This window comes from Branchiostoma floridae, chromosome 4 (assembly GCF_000003815.2).
Source record: "Branchiostoma floridae strain S238N-H82 chromosome 4, Bfl_VNyyK, whole genome shotgun sequence".
Taxonomy (NCBI): Eukaryota; Metazoa; Chordata; class Leptocardii; order Amphioxiformes; family Branchiostomatidae; genus Branchiostoma; species Branchiostoma floridae.
Window position 1 is genome coordinate 28,037,821 of NC_049982.1, and position 9,961 is coordinate 28,047,781.

General features: G+C 42.1%; 2 protein-coding genes across 2 annotated transcripts in view; both read right to left on the reverse strand.

The window, feature by feature from the left end:
- LOC118414559 (G-protein coupled receptor GRL101-like) overlaps window positions 1–2,256 on the reverse strand; it is a 13,777-nt gene extending 11,521 nt beyond the window's left edge. Inside the window, exons 1-3 of the mRNA XM_035818671.1 lie at window positions 2,140–2,256; window positions 1,382–1,507; window positions 473–589 (exon numbers count right to left, since the gene is read on the reverse strand). Coding sequence (XP_035674564.1) covers window positions 473–563 — 91 coding nt within the window. The 5' untranslated portion in view covers window positions 564–589; window positions 1,382–1,507; window positions 2,140–2,256. The remainder of the gene's footprint in view (window positions 1–472; window positions 590–1,381; window positions 1,508–2,139) is intronic.
- The window catches only part of LOC118413723, a 12,478-nt gene continuing 3,214 nt past the window's right edge, over window positions 698–9,961 (reverse strand). The window contains exons 2-8 of the mRNA XM_035817251.1: window positions 6,026–6,134; window positions 5,140–5,419; window positions 4,168–4,360; window positions 2,991–3,050; window positions 2,140–2,259; window positions 1,382–1,507; window positions 698–702 (exon numbers count right to left, since the gene is read on the reverse strand). Of these exons, the coding sequence (XP_035673144.1) occupies window positions 698–702; window positions 1,382–1,507; window positions 2,140–2,259; window positions 2,991–3,050; window positions 4,168–4,360; window positions 5,140–5,419; window positions 6,026–6,134 (893 nt within the window). The remainder of the gene's footprint in view (window positions 703–1,381; window positions 1,508–2,139; window positions 2,260–2,990; window positions 3,051–4,167; window positions 4,361–5,139; window positions 5,420–6,025; window positions 6,135–9,961) is intronic.

Sequence of the window (9,961 nt, forward strand, 5' to 3'; positions counted from 1 at the left end):
TATCGAGGTAAACAAAAGGAAACAAAATTAAACGGAATATATTATTTAACTGTTCACCACCTCGAATGGGTCACTCGAATCATTCAATCTCCTTAAGCTCGCACTCAGTCAATATTGACGCGTGACTTTATGTATGTGTGACGTCAGCAATTGGTCAAAGGTTGTTGGAAGTTAACATCGTCCCTCATCCCTACAAAAGCTTATTTTGCGCTATGGAACGATTTATTAGAAATAGATATCCTTAGTAGAAAGTTGACCTGCGATCCGTCCCTTGCTCTGCCTTAGCGCTGGACAGCCATTAACCAATCAAATTCAAGTATTCAGTCAAGAGTCACCGTGATTGGCTAGTTTAACTAATTGGTTGACGGTTTAACCATCGCTAACGAGTCAGATTCATTGGGCCAGGGTTATTTCTTGACGTGTATGCAGGCCACGGGCTTGGTATTCGAGGGTTAAGAAAACGAAACCTTACCACAACGAAATTCATCCGAACCGTCCGAACACTGGTAAATGCCGTCACAGACCTGAGACTTCAGCACGCACTGTTCAGAACCGCACCTCATCTCGTTGTCTTCACATGGTGGGTAGACTATAGGAAACAGAATTTGCAGATTCTGAAGTAAAACATGATTTTACCGGTGCGATGTCCAAGAGTGTTTGCCTTGCGCTCAGAATGTTCGAAGAATGTTCCCATACCCTAACCTGGGCAAACCAAAGACTTGAAAAATGGTACCCAGTGCTTCTCTGCATATAGCACTCAGTGCTAAGGAGTACCAAGATACAAGCACCAACTGAAGGCTTACTTCGAAGATGGGCAATGTACTGAAATACAATTAAATACATATGCAATGTACATTATGATTGTACAGAGTATACACCGGAAGGTGTGAGATGGATCTTAACTAACTTAACTGGTGTCATATATTATTTGGAAAAAAATATAACAATAATTGTTATAATTGCAAACGACAGTAAGGCAAATATCTAGTTCGATACTGAAATCGAACTAATGAATGTGGGGCTTTAGTTGATATCTGTTACTTACCAAAGTTTACAGAAGGATGATTACCTAATAATGTTAGGTTAAGCGCTCATTGCATTCAAGCAAGCAGAAACGTTAAGTAACAAATGTTTTTAATTCAGGCAACGGTTTCGCTGACCGCCTGTCACATTCCTCATGGTATACATTGAACTGCAACTAGGTGTCGCTGCTAAAACTGCGGTCCCAAACGCAAATACTGTCTTCTTCACATTACATTACAACAAGCAACAGTAACGAGAGAAATGTCACAGAGGTTTTGATTCTTGCAACAACTTTGCCATTGTTGTCAGTACACAAAATTGGTCGTAATTAGTTTGAACTTTAAAAGGTCCAACTTACCACAGTGAAGTTCGTCCCTACGGTTGCTACACTGTAAGTTAAAGTCACAGAAAAAGGATAGGGAGACACATTCCGTCTTTCCACGAGAACCACACTCGAAACTGAACGGAGCACACCCCGTTGAAGCTACAAATGTCAAAACAAGAAGAAAAAACACGTGTGTTATTAGCATGTTGAAGAAAACGCACACACAAACGTATGTACACACACATATTCACGCACGCACACACATACATATATACACACTGGAGTATATAGTCCAGCTACTATACTAACCCTGTATAAATTTATATTCTTAACTTCGCCCTTGTCCTTTGGATATACACTCCGGTACTTGCCAACTTCAAAACAGATTAGACAGTACATATACAATTAAAATTACAGATTCGTACAAAATATATTTCTAGCACTCAATATGCTACACAATTATGGAAGTCTTCCACAGCTATTTCAGAAGCTGACTCACCGAGGGGTACAATTTTTGGGGCATTGCTGTCAAGTCAAGCAGGAAATAGTTTCGTCCGTTCTCCTTTGGAAACCAAGTGGCCGGGTACATTGCAGAAGTTTGACTTTTACGGACACTGTGACGGGCTCTGGTATCGATTTTGAGAACTTAGAAAAAGCTTTAGACAGGGCTTTAAATTTCTGGTGTGAAAAATGTACTAGCCTGGTCCAGACCTCTGGTTAATAGTCTATGTAATGTATGTATGTAACACAATTGGGGCAATAAAGGTTGACAAAAAACGTTTGATACATACGGCATTCTTCCTCATCCTCCCCATCAGGACAGTCGTTTCGTCCATCACACTTGAACACGTCCAGTACGCAGGACAAGTCGCTACAGGTGAAGTGGGTCCTTGGGCACGGGGGGCCAGGTCCTGATGGAGGTTGGTAGAATATAGGATATTGGACAATTCTTTTTACACCACCAACAGGTACTTACATAGCTTACGTGTCTCGATGTCTCTCGACACCTTCATCAGAGCTTCTAAACTGGAGCTCTGCTATATGTAGCCAACTACGTCGGCTACATAAAGCGTTGAGAAGCAAACCTCCAGTTAGAAGCTCTGTGACATCGAAACGTAAGCAATGTAAAAACCTGCTGGTTGTGTAAGAGAATTCTCCTATATCCATTATAGTACAGAGTTACAATTTTACCCAGTGATACATGTAATCCCATGTAACAAATTTGTCATCTCAAGAAATCAAACTTCAAGCCACACAAGTGCTAGGCTACCATGTCTAGTCCCATCAAATTTATTTGCAAGAATTTTTACGGGTAGTCTGCAGATAGAGAGACCCCTAATCAGGGCCCTTGGAATTGTTTGATTGCTTAAAACAGCTATCTATCTGGCGATGATACACATGCAATCACATAGATCTGGAAAGCGGTCAGACGTTTCATGTGGCATCCACTATCTTTCGTCAGTGACTTAAGACTCCCCTAACGAAAGCTCCACATCCATCATTATTGCTGTTCCATGAGAGCCGATAAGTAGAACAATACTAAAGAACATGCATCTTGTCCAAGTACTACATTCTATCTATCACCTTCCAAGAAAAAAAGGGTCTGAATTACAACTAAGGGTTAGAATTTAGACGCACTCACTGAGTTTGTCAGACTTGAGTACTGCCTTGTAGGGATCGTACGCATCCAAGTCCGGCACGTCTGTAAAATAATTTGAAAAAAGAATCAATACTTCATGAGAGGAATTATTGTTGTTCACATTGTATGTAGTGGCGCATTGGTCAGTAAGTTAGTTGTTTGCTGTATCTGTAGCAGGGTATATGTGTTGCAGAGAAGTATTGCCTGCAGGGCCAGCAGTCAGAAAAGGCCAGCAATCAGCGACCCAGTACAAAAAAGAAATGGCCAGAAAAAAGTTTATTGTGAGCCAAAGAAAGGACCTAGGGAACCTGTTATGGAGGCTAGGCCACGCCCTTTTAAGTCAAGGTCACAACTGGAAAAAAGGCGCTGCCTTGATAAAAAGTTCCCGGGCTATTTTGTTCGCACTTCCGAGCGTAACCACTACGTATCCCCGTTGGGGTCTATACGTGGCGTGGTCCCGACTTAAAATCAGCCAGGGACCCGACGACGAATAGACGTCGTGACCTACCCATGAGAATACCGAGAGGTACCCCCGCGGTATCCAGCAGTAGCATGCAGAGCAGTAGTCAGAGCAGGGTACAGAAGAGGACAGTAGATTACAGCAGAGTACAGTGCAGTAGTCTAGAGTTGAATACTAGCAAAGTACTGTAACAGTAGAGTACAGCAGAGTACAGAAGAGAACAATAGAGTACAGCAGAGTACAGTTCAGTAAAGAAGAGTTGAGTACAGCAGAATACGCAGAGTACAACAGATCATATATATATATATATGTATGTATATATATATATATATATATATATATATATATATATATATATATATATATATATATATAGTGCAGTGGAGAACAACAGAGTAGCAGAGTATAGTAGAGTACAGAAGAGTACAACAGAATACTGTAGGGTACAGAAGAGTACAGCAGATTACAACAGAGTACAGTATAGTACAACAGATTGGGTTACAGTAGAGAACAACAGAGTAGAGTATAATTGAGTACAGCAGAGTATAATGGAGTACAGAAGAGTACAGCAGAATACTGTAGAGTACAACAGAGTACAGTATAGTACAACAGAGTACAGCAGAGTCACAGAAGAGCTATAGCAGAGTAAAGTAGACGTCTTTGGCCAGGCACGATCATAGAAAATCGCATTCCTAAAAGCGTAGATTTTATTTATCTTACCATTCTGAAGTCGAAAGCCATACAGTTCGAGCCTCATGGCAGGGGGAGTGTGCTGGACTCCGGTTTCGTTCTTGCCGATCCAGTCTACCGGATAGATCCGGATGATCTGCGTCACGAAGGGGTAGTCCAGTGTGTGTCGCACGGCGTCTTCCTTACCCATGTTAGTGGTCCAGCCTTCGTTCCCAAAGAATATCTATACGACAAACGGCAACATTATTAGTTAGGCTAACGTCCGTAGCGTGACTAGTACACTGCCAAAAATGATTAGTTTTCGTATTTTGCTTTACCAATGGACAATTCTTATTATGAAGAAAAATATTCTTACAGAAGGAAATGTAGAATAAAATTCAAGCAAAATCTTCTTCTTCTTTCTTATAATGCAAGAAAAAATACAAGAAATACAAGAATTTTCTTCTTCCTGGAAGATAAATTTTCTATGAGGAAGCAAAACAAGATGAACATGGAAAAGCATTTCTTGAAATACAAGAAAACAAATCTCAAATTGTCTCAAAAACTTAACAAGCAAACATTTGCTTGCCCCATCATATCCGGGACAAGCACCTTTTTTCTAAGATTACTTCGGAACCTAAAGGTCGATACCCTCGCCGTGCCCCCGACACCGTGCCCTTGTCAATGACACGAAACAGACCATTCTCACTCCACCCAGGTGTAAAAATGGGTACTAGCCCTCGTTTCCAAAGAATATCTATACGGTAAACGGCAAGAGTATGAGTTTGGCTAGCGTCAAATTTCTAACTCGGAGCCATGTGTTGAGAACCATAGATTATGCAAATCAGTTCCTCCTTTGCATATATTTCATGGGGTTAGTAGGCAACCTCACGTACGTGGTCTGGTGTGTCTTTGTGCATAAATTATGCAAATCAGCTCCTCCTTTACATATATTCCAACGAGGCAGCCAGCTCCTGGATAAGGAGATGGAGCGACAAGATATGATAATTTCATGGAGCTTACGTGTTCTGGCGTGTCTTCCGAGGTCCCGTTCTTGTACGGCTTCAAAGCCGTGATGTTCTCGCCGTATTGGAGCGTGTAGGCCGTGACGGCGTAGTCCTTGTCCCGGTGGCCCCAGGTGGCTATCCCGGTGATCTCCGTGGACAGCCACATGTCGATCTGGAGCCACTCCAGGCCGTCCCACTCCTCCCACGGGACGTTGGACATCCAGTTGGGCAGGCTGCTGTAGAACCAGTCCCTAAAGCCCCACTCGTCCAGAGATATCCCCGATATCCAGCCACGCCTGTTGGTATAGGGAGGAAAGAACACGATGCTTTTTTCTTTCAAATTTTTGAAATGAATATATTTAATCGTTATACCCGATTTAGAATGCGTTTTCTGAGTCTAATCTGATATAGGTTTCTAGTGGGATTGCTACTTGTAATTTGCAAGCAAAAATTGTTTATGATTATGGGCTTTCAGTGCTTTAAAGTTGGGCAAAATTTCAGGTTTTCACATACTGAAAACAGTGCATTGTACTAGTTTTCAGGTTGCCAGAGACCTTAGGTTGTACAAGAGATGGACTTTACGGCTATTTCATACAAACTTCTAAAGGCATTGAACTTATCAGCACATTCTGCAGTGTAAAGTGGATAAATGTAGTTGTGCGTACTTGTGAATGCGAGCCATGGCCGGTCGGTTGTAGTATTCTAACTATTCTAACTGCAGTATGACCGCATTCTGCGGCATGTCAACATTATTCGAAACATTCTTATCTCATTCAACGGAGAGCCGAAACGGCAAGCCACATCGAATTCTGCCACTTTACGGCTATTTCATCCAAACTTAGGCATTGATCTTATCAACACATTCTGCAGTGTAAAGTGGATAAATGTATAGTTGTACGTACTCGTGAATGCGAGCCATGGCCGGCCGGTTGTAGTAGTCCTGGTACGACCATGCCGTGATCTGCTCGTTCAAGATGACTCCGGACTCCATTCCCAGGTCACAGATCCTGTCTGAAAATGTAGCATTTTATATTCCTGACAGCAGTTGATAGTGGTGCGTACCTAAACTCATATTCAGGTTCAGGTCCGGATTCAGGTCCAGCAGTTCAGGTTCAGGTCCGGACTTTAAGTCCGGACCTGAACCCATCATTGCGTATTATGTGCGCTAGAAAGTTTTCTTTTTTGAGGGGGAGGGGGGATGGTGCATATAAAATTGCATGTTAGCATGAACTGAAATGCAATGTGAAAAAAAAAACTTATATACAGTCAGAGTAAACACAAAATGTATTTTGTGGCTTTTTCCAGTGCAAATTTCACTGACTATGGAAGGTTTTAGATGGTTTAGAACAAGAAAAGGGGATATAAATGACAGGTAGCTTTTTGCAAGTCTGGACTTGAGTCCGGATATTTAGTTTTTTTTTGGACTTGGACCTAAACATTTTTAGTTTGGTGTATAAACATTTTTAGGTCCAATTCCAAGTCCGGGGTTTAGGTACGCACCACTAGCAGTTGATAAACCAACTCTAGCCAACCATACAGCTAGCTACATTTATGCAATTACCAAGAAGCGAGAGGAAGTCGAATGTCCTAGAATAGATCAGACGCATATCTGCATATATAAATGTGTATGATTGTTTCCATTGTTACATATATGTGATACTAACTATGCGACCTGTACTTCGCCCAGTGGGGCAAAAATGTGCAATTAAGTTCTTCATTCATTAGAAATAAGATCACTTAACCCTTGTCATTCTGAGCCCGTATATGGACGGGATGGACCGTCTGTAATGCCTGCATGTGGGTCCAGTATCTATACGGGTTTGGGGCATTTCTCACTCATATGCTGTGCTTCGTGGGGCCGCGTAGCACGGTGGTAGTGTATTCGGCCCGTGACCGAGAGGTCGCCGGTTCGAATTCGCCTGCCGTGTTGCCGGTCTTGTGCCCTTGGGAAAGGCACTTTACACGACTTTCCTCACTTTACTCAAGTGAAAAATGAGTCGTCCCTCGGATAGGACGTTAAATGGAGGTCCCGTGTATGGGGAGAGCCATACCCTATGCACGTTAAAGAACCCGCCACATGTGCGAACATCCACCCGAGCGGAACAAACCATTCCGGCCAAAATAGGGGTAGGGAATCTCCCGAGCAGCCCTCGCAAGACCGCAGCAAATCGTATCGAGTGGGGAAGTACGTCTGCAGCAGTTGCACAGAACAGGTCAAGTTTTAAATTGACAACAAATCCTCCACATGACAAAGATTTTAACAACCTCAGAATTTTTTCAACAGTCGTACGTAAAGAGTCATTTGAACACTATGACACACCTGAAGAAGAAGTGAGAATCCTGGATACAGAACCAGGCTTTTTTTGACTGAGGGATTTAAGAAGCCAACTATGTCAGAGCTTTTCAACCCTTAACACAGACGGTTCGAGCCATATACTTCCTGCAACTTATGATCCACTGCTCGCCGAGTCACTTAACGTGACGTCACAGAAGCAGTGTGCTGCTCATTCCTTTGACAAAGACACTGGAGCTGTTTAGTCAATCAATCAATCAATCGTTCGCATGCATCATATGTTGATGCGTGGCGGCTACAGACAGTTCAGACAGTAGGAGCTGTTTAGTCGAAAATTCCAATTTCCAGTTCAACTTTTCCAGAATCAGGAAAAAGGCAAATGAAAATCACGATACCATGTCAATGCTTTCACGATTCAGAGGCTTGCACTTTATAATTTGTACAACAGGGAGCGCTGCTGTATCAGTGAAGAATGTAAAGCGTACTTCTTCGCATAGATCATAAAGGTGGGTTTACACCTGCGTATAGTTTCAAGTGCGCGTGAGTTCCGCATGAAATTTTGTCAATACGCGGCCGAACGCCCAGCATTTGGAATTTTTTTGGAATAAATTTAATTGTACGTCGAGCCCATCTGGCGTTTGAATTACGACTTCAGCGTTTTCATTTCGCATGAGATGCGTATGATTGCAACTGAAATGCGCAACAAAATTTTCCGTACTGCGAATAGATTCGTATGGGGTACGTATGTTGGGCGTTTTCCGGACGCACACAACGTCTACCGACCGCATGCCTGACGCACCTGGTGCTAACTGCATTCCAAACGCATTTCAGGTGTGTCAGAGGAACAGTTTGTGTTACATATACTTTTGTTTGCGAGCATTGCCAATAGAGTATTTTTGTTAGAGGAACCCTTTGTACTACGTATGCCTTTGTTTACAGGCAGTGCAAGTAGAACATTGACAAGTAAACAGTGAAGAGTTTTTTTTATTCATGTGCGAAGCAGTAAAGCAGTGACACTGTGCTTTTATAGAAATGTGGGCCATCATTTACCTTAAGAAATTATGTGCACTGTTAAGATTGTGTTTGTTTTCACTTTGTCCTTAATGATTTCCCCTATCATCTTGGTATTTCAACTACTATAAAAATCACACTCATACACACCACAAAACGTATTCAAGATCTTTATCAAACACGTAAATTAAACAAATATGAAACCTTACGCACTCTTTCAAATTATAATATGGCTCTATATTGCACCTTTATATCATGTGGTTCTACACACACAAAAAGGTGCCATTATCAGCAAATTAAGTCAAATATCTGTTACACAAAATGGCACGTGTGTCACACAAATTGACCCAGTGCTTGAGCAGGTTCCTCTACATCTTCCCGTCCCTGGAGGCTCTGTTGGGACCAGTGTCCTGCATTCATGGTGTCCTGCAAGTTGTGACCATCTCTCCATGCCCCCGGTACAAATTCGTCAGTCCTGGCCTGGATCTGACATCATAAACCGGAAGATTCCAAAAAATCCCTATCGACCAGAGGGTTTGTCCATTCTGTCCAGAGCTAATAGAAGACGAATATCACTTTATGGTTGTATGTCCCAAATATTCCGATATACGCAATTCTCTATACAGAAGGCTGTCATTTTGTACACAAGGATTTATCCAAATGGACCTGAAGTGCAAATTCAAATACATAATGACATGTGACAATCCCTGCATGGCAGATATAGGAAAATATATCAAAGAAGGTTTAGACATTAGAAATTCCCCAAATGATTGTAAAAGCCTCCAATGATTGTAAGAAACTTATCCCATAATACAACTCCTGTATTAGTTAGATAAGCCTTAACTAAAGTTAAGAGGTACAAAGTATGACATCTACATAACTACAGTGCTATAAGCACTGTAGTTATGTAGATGCCATACTTTGTACCTCGTACAATTGTTGTGCAATAAAGTTATATACATCTTGAGATGATTTTTTTTGTCTGGAGTCAGATGCACCTTCGTATTTATTCCAAATCTGGAGTGTGCGTCGATCACGCTATCAGTACGCGTAGTATGCGCATAGCGATCGCAGAACGCACGGTACTAAATCGTGATCTATGTGTGCATTCGTTATACGGTCGCTCATGGTGCGTTGTGTCTGCGCTGTAAGAACGCTATGTGCTCGCATTACCGCGATTTCCGCGTATTACTGCGTGTAAAGCGCAAACATGTAGCGTCTTCATAGCGCAATCGACCGACGTGGGACCACTGTATTGCGCATCCATAACGTTTTGGGCACCAAACTGCGTATGAATGATAGTTTTGTGCATGTCCAAAACTATCAGACGAACTGGGCGTATATTTTCGTTTGCCTGCGTACGTGAAACTTTCTAAAGACGATTCAGATACAATAGAGGTGCGACTTGTGCGTGCGGCCGCGTATTGAAGAAATTAGTCAAAATGTCGAAAAATGTCAAAACGGAACTCATGCGGCATGAAAATATACGCAGGTGTAAACCCACCTTTAAGGGCTAATCAAAATCATGATACTT